General features: G+C 48.5%; 1 protein-coding gene across 6 annotated transcripts; it reads right to left on the bottom strand.

Moving 5' to 3' along the window:
* Nucleotides 1-52: 52 nt before the first annotated feature.
* Nucleotides 53-21,506, bottom strand: SGF29 (SAGA complex associated factor 29). Of its 6 annotated transcripts, none has more exons than XM_070413490.1 (10): nucleotides 21,323-21,506; nucleotides 9,062-9,150; nucleotides 4,581-4,656; nucleotides 3,636-3,708; nucleotides 2,613-2,677; nucleotides 1,563-1,692; nucleotides 1,346-1,492; nucleotides 1,165-1,200; nucleotides 903-1,065; nucleotides 53-248 (listed from the first exon to the last, which is right to left on the bottom strand). In XM_070413490.1, the coding sequence occupies exons 2-10, from the start codon at nucleotides 9,134-9,136 to the stop codon at nucleotides 132-134; spliced, it is 882 nt and encodes a 293-aa protein (XP_070269591.1). In that variant the 5' UTR covers nucleotides 9,137-9,150; nucleotides 21,323-21,506; the 3' UTR covers nucleotides 53-131. The 6 variants fall into 6 exon arrangements, with proteins under 6 accessions (XP_070269591.1, XP_070269592.1, XP_070269593.1 ...); XM_070413491.1 differs by lacking the exon at nucleotides 21,323-21,506 and adding an exon at nucleotides 21,023-21,109; XM_070413492.1 differs by lacking the exon at nucleotides 21,323-21,506 and adding an exon at nucleotides 21,063-21,085.
* Nucleotides 21,507-22,971: the final 1,465 nt, after the last annotated feature.

Here is a 22,971-nt window from a genome sequence, read left to right as displayed (position 1 = left end):
AGTTCCCCAACTTGCCTTATGTGGGGAGGGGTAAGAACCCAGGAGACATGGCAAAGGGGAAGAACATTTATTTCTTCACATAATGTCTTGTTGCATGCCCCCGTGAGGCGGCAGGAGACTGCCAGCCTGCATCACTTTTTCTTGGGCTCCTTACAAGCCACCACGTACCTCTGGGCCACATTGAGGGGAGGGGAGTAACCATCTGCATAGGAAGTGTCTTCAAAGAGGACCGAATAGTCATCCTGGGGCTGCGGCAGGAGGCAGACAGGAGGCACTGGTCAGAAAGCCCCAGGCCAGCGCCCCCCTCCCCCCAAGCCTAGACCGACAGGCACCTCTGGTGTGTGGGCTCCTAGCCTTTCCCGTCTCATCTTCACTCAAGAAGTCTAGATGTTGGAACCTGCTCCCTGCTACAGAGCTCCTCAGCCACCAAGTCCAAGGACGGGGGTGAATAGCAAGGGAAAGGACTCGCTAGCTACACAGGCGGCCACACGGAAGGGGCCCTTAGGTTAAGGGGAGGAAGGACAACTCAGAGGGCAGCAGGCAGGGGTCCTGGAGGAAGAAGGGAGCCCAGCCTTTAAACTGCCATCAGTGATGGGTGATTAGAGGGCAGGGGTTGGGGGTGAAGACTGGCCCTGAGCAAGGCTTCCATCTCGGGGCTCAGGCTCCCCACCTCAATGTGAAAGCGAGGCTAGACTAGAGGACACACCGGGGCTTTCTAAGGCTCCGCAGGGCGCCGGCACTGCCTGGAGGACAGGCAGGAGGGGTCACAGCTCAGGACCCCGCCAGCTCAAAGAGGTACAAGGACAAGAGGGAAGGAAAAGGGAAGGTGACGGACCCCATGACCTGTCTGGTCAGCGGGGTGGTCCTGGTGATGGACGATCTCTCCCCGGGGGCTGCCTTACCCGTTGTGGGGGGGTGTGGATCAGGGCACGGTAGAAGCAGGTGGTCTGGGGATACAGGGCCAGCACGAGCTGCTCCTTCTGGAATAAGGCTTCGGGGTCCGTCTCAGGGTTGGCCTTCCACTGGGGCAGTGGGATGATGCGCCGCCGGCTCAGGGTGTGTCTCCTGGAGGGGTGCTTAGGTCAACCCATGGCAGGTGGGGGCTCTTTCCCAGCAGCAGGGCTGTCCCCAGGCTTCCTCGCCCGCCCTGGCCAGCACACTCACTCTTTGCCTTCTTCATCAATGTCATCGACCTCATACCTGCGGGTGAGCGGAAGGAGAGCAGTGGATGCAGGACGGTGCACACCAGGTGGGGACTGGGGAGGAGGGTGAGGAGGGAAGTAGCCCAAGGAGCCGGCTCTTCACATGTGTCCCAGTTCCCACAGGGCTGGGCGCGTCCACTCACTTGTTGGTGGCATGGCTGTAACTGACCACCTCGGCCAGGATCCACTGCTCATCCCCATCCACGGCCTTGACCCGGGCAGCCACCTTGTCTCCAGGTTTGGCCACGTAGTCCCCAGAGGCCGGAATGGCCCCGCAGAGTGGGGGTGGCCTGCGGAGGGGATAACGTGTCAGTCCCAGCACCTCCTCTGCCAGCTCCCCCTCCCTGGGCCTGCCCTCACTTGTCACCAGGCTTCCCGATCCACAGCGGCAGGGTCATGGCCGACTGCTGCAGCAGGGTCATCAGCACCCCCCTGCGCATGGTCTTCCGCGGGGGCTCTGAGTCATTGTACAGGCCCGCGATCTTGGCCGCTGTGGGAAGGAAGTGAGCCCCTGAGGCACCAGGCATAGGGTGCCTGCCCCTGGCTCCCCACCTCTCGTCGAGTTAGCACCAAGGGTCCAGTGTGCTCCCTGGCCCTCCACTGGAGGCTCCTGCTGAGAGACCACCAGGCCACACTCACCTGGCCAGATGGGTTAGTGGATACGTTTTGGGAAAGAACAGAAGAGGCCAAAAGGGGGATTCTGAAGCGCTGGTCGTGTCTCTTATCTGGGTGCTGGCTACATCCATTTGTTCAGTTAGTGAAAATTTTATGGAGCTGGGTGTATACTTACATGTATTTTCTATTAATATGTTATAATTAAGCAAAAAGTTCAAAGAGCTATCAAATGTGGACAGAGCCCTTACCTCCTCGGGCATGGCTCAATACACCGAGTCAACTTCAACCCAACTGGCAGTGTGACAATTTCATGGGCGAGGATTCTGCCCCTGGGTACATTTATATCAGGGGACAGGCGAGAGAGAGGTGGGACAGCAGTCTGAAGCGATATGGAAGCCAGCACCCTGTGTAAGCCCCATCTGAAAGGCTGGCTTCAGGACATCCCGCTGTGGCTCTCCAATAACAGCCAGGCTCTCACCTCAGCAAGAAATGGGCCTGGGGGTAGCAGGTGACTGCCCCAGGCAGTAGAGGATGGAAACCAGGGGGATTGGGGCAAATCAGCTTAGTGTGCAGAGGGAGAGCGGGGAGGCCTTGTCTCTGACCCTGGGACTGACCTCCATGCCCTTCCCAGTCCCAGGCTGCCCTGGTGCACCTCCCTGTCACAGCCCGTGGCCCAGTCGACCACGCCAGGCTGAGGCTACAGGCTCCCCGGCAGGAAGACATGACTGCTGCTCCCAGGAACCCTCACTCCACCTGGTCAAGGAACACCCAACTAACTTGTCGCCTCTAACTCACCGATCCGCCTCTCTTCCAACAGAGACTTGATTTCCGCAATCTTATCGAGGGCTTTCCGGAGGATGCTGAGGGTGGGAGGAGGGAAAGAAGAGGTCTGGATGAGGCACAAAGCATGGACTTCCTCTTCTGGTCAAGAACGCTGACAAACCTTGTGAAAACTATGAACCCCACATAGGTGGCTTTAGTCTTAAAAGCATACAAAAGCTGGTAAGACAGCCCGACCAGTGTGGCTCAGTGGTTGAGCATCGACCTATGAACCAGGAGATCATGGTTCGATTCCCGGTTAGGGCACATGCCTGGGTTGCAGGCTCGATCCCTGGTAGGGGGCATGCAGGAGGCAGTCGATCAATAATTCTCATAATTGATGTTTCTATCTCTCTCTCCCTCTCCCTTCCTCTCTCTAAAAATCAATAAGAAAACATTAAAGAATAAGGACTTTGGGTTTAAATTTGGGCTCTCCCACTTACTAGTTGTGTCTTTTGGCAGATTACACAACCCTTTGGTATTTCAGTTTCCTCATGTGTTAAATGGGGGTAATCCCATTTTAGAGTTGCTCTGAGGGTTAAATGAGGTAAATATAGAAAGTGTTGTAACAGCACCTGGCACAGTGTAAGGCCACATAGAGGTGTTACTGTTACTACCACCACAATAGAGAATGCACTTCCTAATGTAATGGTCAAGAGTTTGTAAAACACTAGACTTAGGCACTTCATATGCATTATCTCATTTATGTTGACAATTCTATAGGTAGTTATTATTCCTATTTTAATGATGGAGCAACTGAGTCCCAGCTGAAGTGACTGCCCAAGGTCAGGTGACAGGCAAACGGCAGTGCTGGCACCTGATCCCTGCCCTGCTGCTAGGGAGGGGGGAGCAGTTTAGAAGTGGGCTCTAGGGAAGGCGGCCCTCAGGGAGGGGCTCATCCATGCCAGGAAGGCAGCCTGGGCCGTGGTCCATAGGTTCCTGCAGCCCAGCACCAGGGCGAGGCAGGGAGGCGATGGCAGGCAGTGGGCTGGCACTCACTTGCACTCGGCCTCTGCGTCGGCTTTGGCGGTTGTATAGAGGCCCCGCAGCTTTGTCCGGTAATAGGGAGAGACTGCAGAGTAAGCACAGGGAGACAGGAGTGGGCGAGGGGCAGCTGGCAGTCGTGTGGCACTGCTTCCAGTATATCGGAATCAGGCCTTGGGAGGCATGAGCTCTGCTGGCTCATAGTGCTCCCCGAGGCACCTGCACCCCATGCACAGTGCGCTCACATTTCCATATGGTACAAATGCCATGACTGCACCCAAGGGAGGACTTCCTACCTTTGCCAAAGCATGATGCACACAGGAAGTACTTCTCAGCACAGGGAGAGCAGAAAGCAGTCTCAAGCTGCTCAGAGCCAGAAAGCTCAAGGCCAGGAGCCTGGTCAGCTGGGGCCCTTGGTGCACCCTGGGAGGGAAGCTCCCTAGAAACACCAGCTAACCGGGGTGCTTGTGCCATTTAAGGTGTTTCCCTAGAAGCAGCCTCATTTCACTGGCTTCTAGTCCCTAGAGTTGAGGGATTTTAAGATTCCTTAGGGCCCAGCCGTGGGCAAACTACGGCCCGTGGGCTGGATCTGGCCCGTTTGAAATGAATAAAACTAAAAAAAAAAAAGACCGTACCCTTTTATGTAATGATGTTTACTTTGAATTTATATTAGTTCACACAAACACTCCATCCATGCTTTTGTTCCGGCCCTCTGGTCCAGTTTAAGAACCCATTGTGGCCCTCGAGTCAAAAAGTTTGCCCACCCCTGGGCTAGGCAGTCTGGTGTCTGTCTCCTAGGTCACCTTAGGCCCCCAGCGTAAGGGAAAACTGTCCCTCTGGCCTAAGGAACAGCTCATCTTCGATGATTGCAGAGACACGCAAAAGCTTCTTTTGAAACGACAGCAATCTTGGCCCACATCTGCTCCTCATCCCCTTTCTCTCCAGAGCCCAGCTACTCACTCTTGTTCTCTGTCTGCATCCGCTCGTGGGTCTTCTGGATGTTCACTAAGTTGTGCTCACTCCTCGAACGCTCTTCCTGCAAGGAGAAGGTCAGCAGGACAGGAGCGAGGCCCGCATCCCGCTGGGGCACCCTGCACCCAGGCCACAGGCCCATCCATATGGCCCTCATTTACTAGATCTGAATTCAGGACCAGTTTAAAGGCCCCCTCCCCAACTAATGCAAAAGCATGACAAAAGGCATTCAAGTGAAATCATAAACTAGATTTATGGCTCTCCTTCATCAGAAAAGACAAACTGACCTATAGAGTCAATACTATCCCCAACAAAATTCCAGCTGACTTCTTTGTAGAGTTTGACAAGCTTATTCTAAAATTCATATGGAAATTCAAGTAACCCAGAATGGCCAAAACAATCTTGAAAGAGGAAAACAAAAACATTGGAGGACTCACATTTCCTGATTTCCAATTTTATGACAAAGCTACAGCCATCAAATGCTGTGATGCTGGCATATAGAACACTGCACTAGAATTGAGAGTCCAGAAATTAACACATACATCTGTGATCAGTTCACCTGGGAGAGGGGATGGGGAAGGATGCTGGTACAAGTCTTCCCCACATCAGTGGGCCTGGGACCACAGCTGCAACTGAGGGTGCCAGATGCACGGATGATTCTTTTTTTTTTTTTTTTTTAATATACTTTATTGATTTTTTACAGAGAGGAAGGGAGAGAGATAGAGAGTCAGAAACATCGATGAGAGAGAAACATCGATCAGTTGCCTCCTGCACATCCCCCACTGGGGATGTGCCCGCAACCCAGGTACATGTCCTTGACCGGAATCAAACCTGGGACCTTTCAGTCCACAGGCCGACGCTCTATCCACTGAGCCAAACCGGTTTCGGCACAGGGATGATTCTTAGTCAGAAGCCCAAGTACTTGGCAACATGGCGTTAATGGTGAATGCAGCTATACTGCCCAGTGGTCTAAAGAGCCCACTCGTTCTGTACTATATAACCCCACCCTACTAAATGGGAATGACCAAGGAGGGGTGGGGAGGAGACAGGACACGACACCTGCTAGACTAGCATTGCTGCCTGCGATCTGGATGGGCACAGCGGCTGAACCTAACATCCTTCCAAGGGTGGAAAAGTTTGGGTAAAAAGCAATGACAAATGGAGAGAAGGAGAAATAGTAGCTGAGGATAAAAGAGTGGGCTACGCAGTGTTGTAAATTCAATCTTATATTAATGCCTCACGATAGACTCAGTTAGAGAATACTATTGGCTCAGTTACGCCAGCTGCCAAAAGGGTGAAGCCATCTATTTGCCAGGAGCACCCCTGCTTTTAGAACCTGATGAAGTCCAACGGGAGCCTGCAATCCTGAGCGGCCTCCCTCTGAGAGACATTCTGGTTATATAAGCTGACGATAAACTGGACTAATTGCCGAAAACTGAAGGGAATTCTAGCAATTCAATTCTTTAGCTTTAAAATTTATTAACTACTTTTAGAGCAGTTTTAGGTTTACAGAAAAATTGAGCAGATAGTAAAGAGTTCCCATATGCTTGCTTTCCCCTGCAGTTTCACCCTATGAACTTCTTGCATTAGTGAGGTACACTTGTTACAGTTAATTAACCAAAACTGATCATTATTAACTAAAGCCCAGAGATTACATTAAGAGTCACTTCCTGTGTTGTACATTCCATGGGTTTTGACAAATGCATAGGTCATGAACCCACCATTACGGTAACATACAGAATAGCTTCACCTCCCTAAAAATCCCGTGCTCCCCCTACTCACCCCTCCCTCCTCCAAGCCCCATATCTTTTTACTCCCTCATTTTGCCTCTTCCGGAATGGCAGCTGGGAGGAATCATACAGCCTGTGACCTTTCCGACTGGGTTCTTTCACTAGGACTATGTGTGCCAGGATCTTTTGACTTAGTTTTCAGGTTACAGCCACTACAGAGGATGCCATTTGGGAAGGAATTTCTAGGAACTGCTCCATCCTGATGCAGTGCCGAGAAAGGAACAACGGACCCAATGGGCAGTGCAACCTGCCATGCACATCACCCTTGTTTTGTGAATGAAAAGCTATGAAAAAGGGTAGGGGGGAAATGGGTTTCCCTAAGATTAAAGCATTAGGCACCACATGCTGGGTCCAAAATCCCCTGGGGAACAGCCCCACCCGGAGCCAGGAAGCTTCTGAAAGGCTGTATGATAAACTCAGGCTAAGTTACATCCAGGTGTGACGACCTCACATCTAACCCAACACTTTTGGGCACAAACACGTATCCTAACTGCACCCAGGCCACTAACTGCACCCAGGCCACCAGCCCTGTGGCCACAAAATGCACAGCGGAGTAAGCAACACTGGCCCACGCTAGAAAAGGGTGTGCGCTGTGGGACAAGCTAAATGCACTTTTAGTGAGAAGCAACATTCAGGGGAAGAGATGTGTGAATCTGAAAAAAGACTGAAGTGAGTTCTCTTTCCAGAGGAAGGGAGGGACGAGAGTGAGCCTGGAAGGATGACAAAGCTTCAGTGAATGATTTCGGCCAGCTCCACACACAATGCTGGATGATTCCAGGACCCATCTGTTGCAGGTAAGGGGCTCGCACCCTGACCCACCAGGCCTCCTGACTATTTTAATCCAGATGGAGGCTACTGTAGTCACGGGGCACAGGCTCCCCACACTGCCTGCTGAGCTCCAAGGGGCACCACCATGGGATGCTCTGACCTCCATACCTCCTCCGGAAGCCCTCTAGGGGCACGTGTAAGTTATATCAATGCACCATGACTATCCCGACCCAAGAATTGATGAAAATAAGGCATATCCCAAAGTACAGCTAGCAGAGCTGGGACCTGTACTCTGAGTACCACCTGTCCTCCCCTTATGAGGGGGGTGGGCCATGGGGTATGAGAGCACACATAGGAAACTAGGCTCAGTACAAGCCTCTGAGCTGAGACGGGGTGACTGGCCTTATCCCCAGAAAGAACAGAATCAGGGCCACTGTGATAAAGCCTGCCCATAGCAATATCTGGTAAATAGGCAGGGCCAATTCCGTTGGGAAGACATAACGAAGAGCCTGTGATTTTACTGACTTGTTCCATAATGAGACCAAGTTTTACGTGACCATACTTCACTGTTGTGTAACACAGGGCATTGCTGGTAACACTTACGTAAATAAGTGTTATGATAACACCGATATTGATGACCAACTGAATTGGGAGACTGAGCCAAAGCCTCAGTATATTACTCATGGAAAATGAGGGGCCTGAGGAAGAACTAAATTTCGCTAACCATCAGCTGATTTCTGTGCTAAATATTTCTACACGAATTTATCATAATATACAAGTAGTGGCAGGTGAAGGGGAAAATGCGTAATCAAATTAGTTCAACAATAAGAAAATGGATGCATCCTAGCCGGTTTGGCTCAGTGGATAGAGCGTGGGCCTGTGGACTGAAGGGTTCTGGGTTCAAATTTGGTCAAGGGCACATGTCCAGGTTGTGGGCTCGATCCTCAGTAGGAGGCATGCAGGAGGCAGCCGATTAACATTCTCTCTCATCATTGATGTTTCTAGCTCTCTCTCCCTCTCCCTTCCTCTCTGAAATCAATAAAAAAAATATAAGAAAATGGATACAATGGCTCTAAGTATAGATTAGTTATTTCTCTAAGTTTCTCTCTACCCCTGCAGGCTGCTCCATGCTGCTATTATTGCTGTATCTCTGATATAAATGCTACTAAAAACAGATGCTCAAACATGATTGTTTTGCTGTAGGAGAGGCTAGGCCAAAGGCCAGGGGGTGGTGTATGCAGCAAATCATTAACTCAGCAAGCCTGGGTTTTCAAACCCTGCACATTCCAAAAAAGATTTGGCCTTTGACCAACTTCTGAGACCCTCTAAACCAGTGGTTCTCAACCTGTGGGTCACGACCCCTTTGGGGGTCGCCTAAGACCATCAGAAAACACATTTATAATTACATATTGTTTTTGCGATTATTCACTATGCTTTAATTATGTTCAATTTGTAACAATAAAATTGGGGGTCACCACAACATGAGGAACTGTATTAAAGGGTCGCGGCATTAGGAAGGTTGAGAACCACTGCTCTAAACCCTTGGACTATCTTGCCTCATAAGAGTATCTTTATTTTCCTGGGTCAGGGTGGAAGGAGAAAGGAATAATGGCTATTGGATATGGGGTAAAATGTTCTGAAGTTGGTCATGGTGATGGTTGCACGGCTCCTTGAATAGACTAAAAACAAATGAATTACAGACTTTAAATGGGTGAACTGTAAGGCATGTGAATTAATATCTCACACGATGGATAATCCAACAGGAATGGTAGTCCTGCCCTCCTCTCACCTTCATGACATCATCTTGGGTCCTGCCCTCCAATCTCTCTGAACACAACCCCACCAGCCGCTCCACAGCTCAGCACCACAGCCCACATTCCACTGTAGGAATGGAGGGCTGTGGCCTGTTACCTGCGTTTGTTTGATCAGCTGATGGAGCTCGGTGAGAAGTTCTGCGATTCGGGAATCAGCCGACACGAGGGCCATGGTACATATGGTGCCTGGGGCGGAGGGGGAACAGAAGAGAACCTTGTTAGTGTTGTTATGGGTTAGACTACTGCTCCCTCAAAAAGGATATGTTGCCTGGCTGGTGTGGCTCAGTGGTTGAGTATTGACCTATGAACCAGGAGACCACAGTTCAATTCCTGGCAAGGGCACATGCCTGAGTTGCAGGCTTGATCCCCAGTGTGGGGTGTGCAGGAGGCAGCCAATCAATGATTCTCTCTCCCTCATCATTGATGTTTCTGTCTCTCTTTCCTTCTCCCTCATTGGTGATATTTCTATCTCTCTCTCCCTTCCTCTGTGAAATATATATATATATATTCTATATAATAAAGGGCTAATATGCAAATAGACTGAACAGCGGAACAACCGGAACAATCCAACAACTGGTTGCTATGATGTGCACTGACCACCAGGGGGCATGTGCAGAACATGGCAGGTGTTGGCCATGGTGGGATGGTGGAGCAGGTGGAGGAGGCAGCCAGACCAAGGTGGGGCGCCGTTTGCTGTCATTGGGGCGAGCCTCTGGTGGTTACTGAAAATTCTTTGCTCCCGCGTGCTGTGATCCCATCCAGCGCTCGCACCTGCTGCTGGTGCTGGCCCCCCTCGCACCCAATGCCAGTGCCCGGCACCGGTCCTGATCACTCGGCACTATCAGTGGGTGTGAGCGGTGGCTCCCGGCCCTGATTGCCCCTGAGGGCTTCTCCACTTCCCCCTGCTCCTGAGGGGTGATTGGGGCAGCAACCTCCCTTGCACCTGCTGCTGGCGCCGGCCCCAATTGCTCCATGCCGTCAGCGTGTGGGAGCAGCAATGGGAGCGGGGCTTCCGGCAGACAGGGGGCTGGGGGCCATGGTGGGAGGGGCCAGGTGGGGATGCGGGGGATGGGCTGAGACCCACCCCTGTGTCTACCACAGCCTCATGGCCCACAATTCCTTTCATGGTGCACAAATTCGTGCACTGGGCCCCTAGTCCTATATAATAAAGATGTAATATGCAAATGGTTGTTACATAACGACCAACCGAGTAATGACCGGATCATGGATTAGCAGGAGGGTGGGGTAGCGAGCTACAAGCAGGTGGCAGAGAACTACAGGAGGGGGCAGGGCAGCAAGCTATGAGGGGAGGGGCGGCAGGGAGCAGAGGGAGCTACAGGGGGGCGGCAGCGAGCTACTGGCACACGGATTCATGCGCAGGGCTACTAGTATATATATAAAAGATATGTTGAAGACCCGATCCCCGATACCTGTGAATGTGACCTTACTTAGCAATAGGGTCTTTGTAGGTGTAATTAAGATGTACGTTAAGATCAAGTCATACTAGAGTAGAAGTGGGCCCTTAATCCAACATGACTGGTGTCCTTATAAGAGAAGAAACAAAGACAGACACACACACCGAGTGGGAGAGAGACACACACTGAGAAGGCGGCCATGTGACAGAGGCAGAGACTGGATTTAGGCAGCTGCAAACCAAGGATTACTGCCAAGGACTGTTGGCCACCACTAGATGCTGGGAGAGAGGCAAGGAACAGATTGTCCTGAGCACCCAAGAAGAAACCCACCTGTGATTTTGGAACCAAGCCAACCTCTGGATTTTGGAATTCTAGAACTGTGAGAGAATACATTCCTGTTGTGTTAAGCCACCCAGCCGGTGATAATATGTTACGGCAGCCCTAGGAAACAAATGCAGTGGCAGGTAGTCCTGAAATTCTACCCTAAGCCAATGATGTTTGTATTCAATATGTTGAGCCAAGTTATAAGGAGTACTTATTTTTTTTCCTTTATTGATTAAGATATTACAAATGTGTCCTTATCCCCCATTCTCCCCCATCCCCCCACTCATGCCCTCATCCCCCGGTGTCTGTATCCATTGGTTATGCTTATATGCATGCATACAAGTCCTTTGGTTGATCTCTCCCCCTTAGCCCCACCCTCCCCTGCCTTCCCTCTGAGGTTTGAGCATCTGATAGATGCTTTTCTGTCTCTAGATCTATTTTTGTTCATCGGTTTATGTTGTTCATTATAATCCACAAATATTGAGTCACTTCCAAAAGCAGCAGCCTAGGCCCCAGCTCTGCTGACAAATGATTTAAGTATTCTGGTCTCCATTTAAAAAATTCTGGAAAAGGGGGATTCAAATAAGATTTTATATAAAGACAATTTCCATGTCATAAAACACTGTTACTTTTTTTTTTTTATGATAGAGGGAAGAGAAATCAACTACTAAAAACATCTGACTTAAGGAAAGACAAATGTATTGATGAAAATAAAATGCACTAAAAGGTAATTAGAAAGAGAATAAAAGACAATAAAAAGTAACAAAAAGAATAAGTTATCATACCCACAAAGATCAGATTCACACTGAGTAGAGTAATAAACTGTAAACTCCATGTACTTAGTCACATCTTCTTAAAATCTCTGTTTCTGTTTATTAAAAAAGTAATATTGCCCTAACTGGTTTGGCTCAGTGAATAGAGCCTCGGCCTGCAGACTGAAGGGTCCCAGGTTCGATTTCGGTCAAGGGCATGTACCTTGGTTGCGGGCACATCCCCAGTAGGAGGTGTGCAGGAGGCAGCTGATGGGTGTTTCTAACTCTCTATGCCTCTCCCTTCCTCTCTGTAAAAAAATCAATAAAATATATTTAAAAAAAAAAGTAATATTCACACGAGGAACAAAGGGGACTCCCCAGCTCCGGTCCCCTCTGTGAATGTGACCTTACTTAGCAATAGGGTCTTTTTAGGTGTAATTAAGACACCCGAGAGAGAGGGTGTCTATGAACAGCCACAGCTAACATCACGCTGAGTGTGAAAGACTGAACGCTTCCCCCAGATCAGGAACAAGCCAAACTTGTTCTGCAGGTTCTAGCTGGGGCAAAAAGGCAGTAAGATGAACTAAAACAGTCCAGATTGGAAGGGAACAGGTAAAACTATCTCTATCTGCAGACGACATGACCTTGTAATAGAAAATCCTATCCCACTACACCCACTAAACAATGCCAGAACTAATCACAAGGTGAGACAGCAAGGCTGCAGGACCAAGAAGAGGCTTCCATCCGTCCCTGCCCAGCTTCATCAGTCACCTCTCATCATCCTCTGCCTCACATTTTACACCCAGCAATGCTGAGCTGTCCCTCTTTTGACCACAGGCCTGTACTTTCTTACCTCCGTGCCCTGCGTCCATGCTGTTCCTTCGATCTGGGATGTCCTTCCCACAACCAGACCACCCCTAATCCTCTGATTTAATGACTTATTCTCTAAGGCCTGGCTTACTACCAAATCACCTACTCCAGTAATCCTAGTCTGGGCTAAATTACCTTCTCTGCGTTCCCATAATAGCCTGAGCATCTCTCTACCACTGTGCCTACCAAGTCATATTAAAATTCTCTTTGTATTTGCCTCCTCCTCTAGCCTGTCCAATCTCTGGGGACAAGGGTCACTTTATCTTCTATACCTACCAGGGCTGGCACACAGAACCCATCATCCTTCCTTCTACTCCCATCCATTCCTCAACCCATCACAGCCTGGCTCTCCCTCAGTCCTCGGTGATTTCCTGCCAGCTCCTGGGACTTCCCATTGCACTGAACACCTGACCACACGCTGCTTCCCAAAACCCTGCTCTTTCGGTTTCCAGGCCTCCAATCTCCCCTATTTCTCTAATCACCTTCACAGCCTTCCTGCTGCCCTCCTCCAGCCCAGTGTAAGATCACCCTGGGATCCTCTCCCATTTTCCAAGCACGAGCATGCTCACCGGCTCCAAGCCCCCATATTCTGAAACTTCCAGGTCAGTATCTTCAGCCCTGCCCTCTCTCCAGGCTCCAACTCAGCTGCCACCCGAATAGTTCTACCAAGAGGCCCCCTCAGCCGCCTCACTCTTCCTGTCTGGCACTGCTCTGCCTTCCAGATGCGGGTTAAAGACATCCAACCCTGTCCAGCCAGCTTCCTACTCTGGAAATCCTGGAGTCACTGATTCCTCCTTCTTGTTCATCTCCAGCCATCAGTCTCTGTGATCAGTCTGCATTCAAATTCTATTTGCCTCAGAAATTAATCTCAAACCCAGCCCCTCTCTTCCACACCCACCACTGTCTCAGTTTAGGTTCTCATCATATCATCACAATATCATCCCATCTCTGTCTCATTGTGGCTGGACACAAAGCCTGGTTCTCTAAAGGGGAAAATCTTTGAGTAGATAATATATGTACATAGTAAAAAATAGTCACACAACTCAAGAAGTACAATGCCTCCCACCCCTAGGGGCAATCACTATTGTTTTTTGGGTATTTTATATCTCCAGTGATACTACATATATATACAAGGTGAAAAGTGTGTATTTCTTTTTTTTTTAAATATATTTTATTGATTTTTTACAGAGAGGAAGGGAGAGGGATAGAGAGTTAGAAACATCGATGAGAGAAAAACATCGATCAGCTGCCTCCTGCACACCCCCTACTGGGGATGTGCCCGCAACCAAGGTACATGCCCTTGACCGGAATCGAACCTGGGACCTTTCAGTCTGCAGGCCGACGCTCCATCCACTGAGCCAAACCAGTTAGGGTGAAAAGTGTGTATTTCTTAAAACCTTTTATAAATGGTGGTTGCTGAGACAGACACACGAGATGAGGCTGAAATGTTCAGCAAACCAAAATGAAAAAGCTGGCCACGTGGTCTGGAGGGGAAGGAGAAGGTCTTATACCAAACCAGGCAGGGCCTAACCTACAACCAGCAGGCAGCTGTGGGAAAGGAGGCCCCTCCAACACGCAGACCCTTCACCAATCATCCGCCTCCGCACACATATAAACGGTGACTTGTGACTTAAAATGCTTCCGTGTCACCTCATTTCTACCCACGGGAGAGAATTTGGAAGTGCTAAGAGGAGCGCAGGACTCCGGAGGGTCACTGGGCCTGCTGGGAAGGGCCTTGCCTCGGCGAACCACCTCGTTTATGATTTTACAACAAACTGCTACCTCCAGATCTGGTCAGTTATGAACTTGAATTTTCTCACAAAACACACTCTAAGCAGAGGCTCACTACGATGAGAATGCCATGCCTACTGGTGCGGAGCAAGCAGAACGAGGTACCGGGACTGGAACTACACCCGACCTTATGTGCACCTGACGGAGGCCAAGCAGCTCCCGGCTGCTGCTAGCAGAGTCCAGGGTTCCAGGTGATCTTATCACTGTTCTTGAACCATGAGACTGGCAAGTCCTGCAAGGTTCCAGGCATCACAGACGCAGTGTCAGTGCTCTGAACTTTTTGGCTCCTACACTCTCTCTTCTTTCCAGTTACTTAGAAGGCCACATCATCCAGTTCTACCCACAGAGGGAAGCACTATTCTGATATTTTTAAACATAACTGAACTCAGACTCCAAGTGTCGTCCCTGGTAGGTATCAGTTGAAATCTGTACAGCGCTGTCTGGGTTAGCTGAGCTGCTTGGAGTATGCCCCAGACTTGCCTAGTTCAGAAGTCTGGCAGATTTTTTAAAAGAACAGTTTAATTTCGATATAATTCACTCTTTTAAAGTGTTTGATTTAGTGTTGTGTGTTTTTTAGTATATTCACAAAATTGGGTAAACTTCACCACTATCTTAGGATATTTTCATCTCCCCAATAAGAAACTTTTACCCACCAGCAGTCATTCCCCTATCCCTCCTCCCCCCAGTGACTGGAAACCATTATTCTATTTCTGTCTTTATGGATTTGCCCATTTTGGACAGTTCATATAACAGAATCATACACTATGCAGCCTTTTATGACTGGCTTCTTTCACTTAGCATAATGTTTTCATGGTTCCTCCATGTTGCAGAATGTATCAGTACTTCATTTCTTTTATGGCCGAATAACATTCCATTGTATGGATGGACCTCATTTTGTTCACCTATTCATCAGCTGATGGACATTTGGGTAAAACTACTTATTGTTGTTGTTTTGTTTTTACTTTTTACTGAATTTACTGGGTGACACTGGTCAACAAGATTATACAGGTTTCAGGTGCACATTCTACAACACATCATCTGTACACTGTATTGTGTGTTTACCACCCCAAAACACTACTTTTAAAAATATTTCTTAAAATTGATTTTACGGAAAGAGGGAGAGGGAGAGAGAGAAAAACAACAACAACAACACATTGATGTGCGAGAGAAACATTGATCAGTGCTTTCTGTACACACCGCACCCCAACTGGGGACTGAACCTGCAATCTGGGCTTGTGCTCTGACCAGGAATCGAACTGGTGACCTGTCACTGCACAGGACGATGCTCAACCAAGTGAATCGTACCAGCCAGGGCTCAAAAAACTATTTTTATATAAAGATTTGGAACTCCTTCTCTTGGCTATCTTCTTCCCAAGATGCACTTTTGTCATCATGCCCACAAGGCATTAAATACGATGACAAATAAATAGGAAACTCACCAGTGTCATTCCTTTCTTCTGGGTACCAACTCCTGTCCAGTTACTGCCTGCTTCTGGTTACTCCCCAGGACCTTCAAATAGGTTTTCTTCTTCCAATATCTTGTGAAGAGTGTAATTTCATTATTTGAAGGAAAGCTGGCCTAATACCATCACAGTAGCAACCTCTGAGTGTCTTGTCTGGGACCTTTTCTATAATTTCCTTTTGGGAAACTCTCTCTCTAACCTTGGCTCCAAGGATGAGAATCCTGCCTGGGCCAATGAAAATATGACATTCTCCCTGACCACCATGACTGGTTCAGGAAGAAAGCTGTGACCCAAGTCTGGACAAAAATCAATTTCAGATCTTTTGCTAGAGCTATGTGCAAAGAGATACCGCCTTTCAGTTGTTGGTTAAGAGAGTAGCATGGATGCCTGGAACTGATAAGGCTTTTGCCTGCCTGAGAGAGAAACCAACATGGAGGAAAGCAGAGCGGAGATATAAAACACTGGTGACATAATTTAGTTGTCTGGATATAGCTGTGCCTGAAGCTGGTACACCCAGGCTTCTTCAGTTAAGAGTCAATAAGCTTGTCCTGACCGGTTTGGCTCAGTGGATAGAGCGTCGGCCTGTGGACTCAAAGGTCCCAGGTTCGATTCCGGTCAAGGGCATGTACCTAGGTTGTGGGCACATCCCCAGTAGGGAGTGTGCAGGAAGCAGCTGATCGATGTTTCTCTCTCATCGATGTTTCTAACTCTCTATCCCTCTCCCTTCCTGTCTGTAAAAAATCAATAAACTATATATTTTTTTAAAAAAAAGAGTCAATAAGCTTAATGGAGCTTACACAAGTGATTCTCATTTAAACCTTATAGCAATCCTATACCCTTTTCCCCCTGGGCTAGTGTTTGGGTTAGCCTTTTCTTACCTGCAACTGAGAAGTTTGGCCACACTAAGTGTACCTAAGAGGTAACACTTAGGTACAAAGGTTGCAGGAAGGAAGCATATAACTGCTAAACGCCCAGCATAAAACAACACTTTGGCCCTCAACCGGCAGTCAAGGCCTCATACAAATCCAAACATCCTATACGTAAACCACTCTGAAATTAATCCCACAGGCTGTAAGACAATACATACAAGCTTTGTTCTGAATCAAAGGGAAGAAAGGTATCTAAAACACTACCCTCAGACTCAATGCCCTCAACCCAGCCACCATCAATAAGAATCTGCATTCATTAATTCGTTTTTTTTTTAAAGTTAAGGAGAGAATAACATTCCCCACTTTGGACCTTCTATAATGGAGCTTACACAGGTGATTCTCATTTAAACCTTATAGCAATCCTACAGCACACCCTCTTTCTCGCTAGGGCAGCGGTTCTCAACCTGTGGGTCGCGACCCCTTTGGCGGTCGAACGACCCTTTCACAGGGGTTGCCTAAGACCATCCTGCATATCAGATATTTACATTATGATTCATAACAGTAGCAACATTAGAGTTATGAAGTAGAAACGAAAATAATTTTATGGTTGGGTCACAACATGAGGAACTGTATTTAAAGGGCCAGAAGGTTGAGAACCACTGATCTAGGGACACTGACGTTCAGATAGGTTAAGTTATACTAGGTCACTTGGTCAGGAAATACTGGTTATTAAGCTGGGATTCCAAGGCTGAGAACTCTAAAATCTATGCTCTTCCTTCCAATTCTGTTTTGTCACAACTTCACATATTCAATAGCAAAAGAAATCATGGAAACAGAAGCAGCTGCCACTGTAAACTACCAATCATCTGTTCGGTTATTATGATTACACTGATGGTGATTTACTGTGGCATCTGAAAAAAACGGTAGAAAATTAATAACAGCTATTCCTTATTGAGTACCTACCATGTGCTAAGCATGTTTATGTAGATTATCCTATTTAACCCTCCTAACAATCCTGCAAAGAAAGTACTATTCATTGAGTACTGTGGAGATGTAAGTGACTTTATCCAGGTCATGCAAGTAGGAAGTGGCAGAAGTGGGATTTAAACCCAGATTTGTCTGACTCTAAACCTAAGCTTTACGGGCTCAAACAGCCCTTATTATCATCAACACCCAACTCACCAAACTATTAAACACTTCCACTCCAGGGATATAGTGACCACAAATCCTGAAGTGACCGAAATTAAATATGTTTTTCCAATGCAGACAATTCATCAAAAATCTAAATGAGCCCTAACAGGTTTGGCTCAGTGGATAGAGCGTTGGCCTGCGGACTGAAGGGTCCTGGGTTCAATTCCGGTCAAGGGCATGTACCTTGGTTGTGGGCCCATCCCCAGTGGGAGGTGTGTAGGAGGCAGCTGATCAATGTTTCTCTCTCATCGATGTTTCTAACTCTCTATCCCTCTCCCTTCCTCTCTGTAAAAAAATCAATAAAATATATTTTTAAAAAAATCTAAATGAGACGCACTTTTAAAACCTTTGTATACAGCCCTAGCCAGTTTGGCTCAGTGGATAGAGCGTCAGCCTACGGACTGAAAGGTCCCAGGTTCGATTCCGGTCAAGGGCATGTATCTTGGTTGCGGGCACATCCCCAGTAGGAGGTGTGCAGGAGGCAGCTGATGGATGTTTCTGACTCTCTACCCCTCTCCCTTCCTCTATGTAAAAAATCAATAAAATATAAAACAACAACAAAAAACCTTTGTATACAAATTTAGAAATAAGAAAAAGAAAAAGAAAAAAAAGGCTTGTCACTTACTATGTCTCTGCTTCTAGCTCCAGAAAGTTGGTCACTAAAAACTTTGGACTGCGATGGACCCACCCACTGAGAACAGGGTGCCTTGTGGTTGGGCCAGGTATTTATTAAGTGGACACTGTGGTCTATTAAACACTTCCAAGACATTGCTTCGTATCCTGGACAGCACTTCTCAATCAGATCTACCTGTCCTAGTGACCCTACCCTACAATACTCACACCAAACAATTCCAGCGCCCCTATCCCCAACAAACACAGACTTCCATACTGTTAGGTCGGAGGGAGCCCGGGATCGGATACATGCGGACATGGGATGAGACAATGGACTTCCTCTGGAATTTCTCACAGATCTGGAATCTCTCACGGGTCAGCGTGCCAGACACAGATACCTGCTTCTCCTTGAAGTTCACAGAGATCCCCGCACAAGATACTGACCCATTCCTGAATGTGCCGCCCACCCCCTGCGGCCGAGACTCCCTCAGTTGAATGTGTGATGATCCCTGCTGCGGGCACTTCCTCAGTTCAGGCCCCCGCCCTCACCAAACACCTGAATAAAGAGATGTCCCTCCCTCCCTGAAGGCACGAAATTCACTGGCCCCACCTTTTGGGCCGGTGGGTCTCGCCCGAGAACGCAAATAAACTTCTCCTTTTTCTTTCTGATTCTCTCGATTCTCTTTGCTTTCCTCGCCGCCGCTTTCCTGGGTCACCTAACACATACTTCCGTTACGTCTGCCCGGAGGGTTATGCTTCCCTGAAATGCCCTTAATTCTTCCCCTTCTTCTCCGCTGGATCTCAAAAATTTACTCATCATTCAGGGTTCAAATCAAAAGGCAGCAACCTTAACAGTTTACAGCAGTACTGGCCAACCCTTTCCACACCACGGCGCACAGAGAACATGGTAATATTTGTATGGCACACTGGGGTAAAGAACAAAGCAGCTCACAGCCAGAAATGACTGGCAGGGGGATCTGGCTGCCCCAGGCCCCTCTCGTATGCCCCAACACCAAGCGCAATCAAACGTCCAAGCACCACACGCAAACTTTCATTCTTGCTCTTGTCACACATAAATGGAAAGACTAACTGTTTCACTTACTTGTCTCTCCTGCCAAACCATGAGCTCTCAGCAGAATGGGATGCAATTTTGTTCACCTTCTATTCCCAGCAACAAACACAGGGTCTGGCAGCTACTAAGTCCTCAGAAACAGATTGCTGAACTGAATCCTGGCAACCTCTTAAAACGGTCTTTCAAGTGATAAGCAGCAGCAATTCTGAAGCTGGGCTATTCAGGATCTTCTTCCCGACTGCAGAAAATAGTAGTTGCTACCAACATACTCTAAGAGGGACTGTCTACTTCCCATCTATGGAGACGAGGTACTTCCCTTTTATAAATTCACTAGAGGCCTGGTGCACAAAATTCGTGCACTTGGGAGTGGAGGGTCCCTCAGCCGGGACTGCGAACCCTCGGGGATGTCTGACTGGAGCGGGCCTATGCCGGCAGTCGGACATCCTTATGCTGCTGCGGAGGTGGGAGAGGCTCCCGTCACCGCTGCTGCGGAGGTGGGAGAGGCTCCCGTCACCACCGCTGCTCTCGCCAGCTGTGAGCCCAGCTCAGGGCTTCTGGCTGAGCGGCGCTTCCCCTGTGGGAGCACACTGACCACCAGGGGGAAGCTCCTGCATTGAGCCCCCTCGTGGTCAGTGTGCATCATAGCGCCGTTCGGTCGATTTGCATATTAGCCTTTTATTATATAGGATTCATTTACCAATATTTATCAAGCACCTACTCTGTGCCAAGCCTGTGGGCTATAAAACAGTGAGAGAGACAAACAGTCCAGAAAGAAGCACAGACATGCAACAAATAGTTCCATATACGTCTCTGTAGATGAAATAAATGTTCTAAAAGGGACATCTACAACAGAGTACAGTTAAGTAGATAAATCTCAATAATGACAGACAATATCAGAGAACTGAAAACACAAATTTTCAGGCAGAAAGAACCAACTAAGTGCCAAAGAGACTATCTACCATCCAATACCCAGTCGTGAACTTTCAAAGCCTCAAGGATAACTATGTGCTCGCAGGTTGATGGAGGAGGAGGGAGAAGACGCAAAAGACACCAAGAATATAACTCAAGGTGTTTGGCCTGGGGAACCGGAAGAAAGGGAAGACGAGGGAAGGTGAAGGGCAAAACCCAAAATTTCAGATATTTAAGAGGTGTCCTGTGAGAGCCGAAGAAAAACCTGGAGTCCAGGGTGGAGCACTGGGTTTGAAGACAGACACCTGAGGGTTGTCACAACAGGTGGCATTTAAATGTAAAGCCTTGAAAACGGTAACTGCTCGGAAGTGAAAGCAGGGGAGAGATTAGGAGGAGGCCGTAGGCAAGCATTACAGCAAGAGGGCGAGCATCAGCAGGAGAGGCCAGGGCGCCGAGGCCAAGGAGGCCAAGGACGAGAACGTCCCCCTCACCAAATGCAGAAGGTGTTTCACGAGGGGGCGGTGATCAGCTGCATCAACTACTGCGCCGGGCCTGAGACCCAGCGCACTTGGGGGCCTCTGGATGGCTGGGGGCCTCGGGAAAGAGCGGTTTCAGCGGAGCGGACCGGGCCTGACGGGGGCGCTGCTAGCGAGTCAAGACTGAAGTTGTGGCTGCAAGCGGAGGCAGTTGAGGGAAGACAACTGGAGGTATATGGTGGGGGAAGGAGGTTGTTTTGTTAGGAGGGGCGCGTCTCGAGAATATAATAAAACCGCCCGAGCTCGGAGCCCACCTCAGCCCTCGTCTTCTCGCCCCCGGGCGGAGGACCCCACCTTGGCGGCCTCCGCACCAAACTCCGCCCACTGCGGCTTCCCATCTTCGCGGGACCTGCTGCGCACGCGCAGACCCCAAGGACCCGCGCGGGGCCCCTCCACCTCCCGAGCCCCGCCTCCTCAGGGAGACCAAGCGCGTGCGCACGGCCTCTCGGGAGCCGCCTCGGCCAGGCCGGGAAATGGGGAGGCAGTGGGAGGACCCCAGTCCTACGTTCCCACCACTCTCCCCGGGTCTCAGATCGGGTCCCAGCCCCACCTACCGGTCCACGGGCGGGACAAGCACGGCGCGCTGGAAACTGCGAGGGCGGGTGTAGGCGCGTCCCTCGAATGCTTTTCAAAGTCTGTAGGTAATAACTCGCTTGCGTTCGAAGATTCGCGGCACCTCGAGAACCATGCTTTTACCCTTTTAAGAGCCGAGTCGCAACGCGGAGGACCCCTCTACGCGTGCGCCGTCCATTTTATGTGACGTGCCGCGCTGCCCCTTGGGAAATGTAGTTTTTATTTACCCATTCCCGACTCTTCCGCTCAACCTCGTTTTAACAAACTGGGGTCCTTGCGTGTTTTCAGCATCCTTTCCCATTCTCCAAAGCCTCTGTAAAAGAATAATTAAAAATAAAAAACATTAAAAAAGAATATTGTTGAGGGGGAGCAGTGGGTATATGAGAACTCTTGGTTTCTGCCTCAATGTTGCTGAGGACAAAAAAGTCTAATTTTTAAAAAATAATTTTAAAAACAAGCAAGTCTGTAGACACAGATATCGAGTCTTTAGGGAATCTTCGCAGGAACATATTAAGGATGTGAGCAAACATTTACCTGTAATGGTTTACATACTAGTATTTTATAATTTCTTACATAACCCCTACCAAAGTTTATTACATATTTATCTGTTTGAATATTTGGTACTCTGGCCAACTCAGTGAGGTGAGGATCATCAGTTTTGTTCACCTATGTATTCCCAGCACCCAGTACAGTGTCTGGCCAATAATAGGCCCTCAATATTTTTTTATTCATTAGAAGAATCTCAGACTTCAACACAAACTGTTTCTGCCCAAAACTTCATGTGTCATTTTCTTTTTTTTTTTTTTTAATATATTTTATTGATTTTTTACAGAGAGGAAAGGAGAGAGATAGAGAGTTAGAAACATCGATGAGAGAGAAACATCGATCAGCTGCCTCCTGCACATCTCCCACTGGGGATGTGCCCGCAACCCAGGTACATGCCCTTGGCCGGAATCGAACCTGGGACCTTTAAGTCCGCAGGCCGACGCTCTATCCACTGAGCCAAACCGGTTTCGGCTACATGTGTCATTTTCATCCACCGGCTTCCCCCGCCCCCCCCCCCTCCCCCCCGCGTGGTGTCTATCTCAATGGATGACTTGACCTTTCACCCAATCTCAGCTCTATATCCTGCATTTTAGAGACTTATGCCAGCAGGGATTTCACAAAGTTTGCATTTGTAAAGGTCTCAGGAACCATTTCTCCTGCACGTTAAAATATGGACCTTAGTTGCTCCACAGGAGATATTTGGGACTCAATAACTTGTTTGAATTTATCTCTTATGATGTTTCTACAACAAACCTGTTTTACTTGATTACTTTTTTAAAAGATATAACGTCGTTTATTTGTTTTATTTTTTAAAATATGTTTTAAAAATTGACTTTAGAGAGAGAGGCAGGGAGAGGGATAGATAGAAACATCGATGAGAGAGAAACATCGATTGGCTGCCTCCCACATGCCCCCCACTGGGGATTGAGCCCGAAACCCAGGCATGTGCCCTGACCAGGAATCAAACCAGGGACCTCTTGGTTCATGGGTCAACACTCAACCACTGGGCCACACCAGCCCGGCTTGATTAATTTTTAAAAAGTGTTTTTTTTTTAGAGTGTTGTCCACATGTAAGGGATAACTC

This window comes from Myotis yumanensis, unplaced genomic scaffold, assembly GCF_028538775.1.
Source record: "Myotis yumanensis isolate MYYU_CA2020_CCGP unplaced genomic scaffold, mMyoYum1.0.hap1 SCAF_4, whole genome shotgun sequence".
Lineage (NCBI taxonomy): Eukaryota > Metazoa > Chordata > Mammalia > Chiroptera > Vespertilionidae > Myotis > Myotis yumanensis.
Note: the sequence above shows the minus strand (reverse complement) of the source record. Positions and strands in the feature narration are given on the sequence as shown.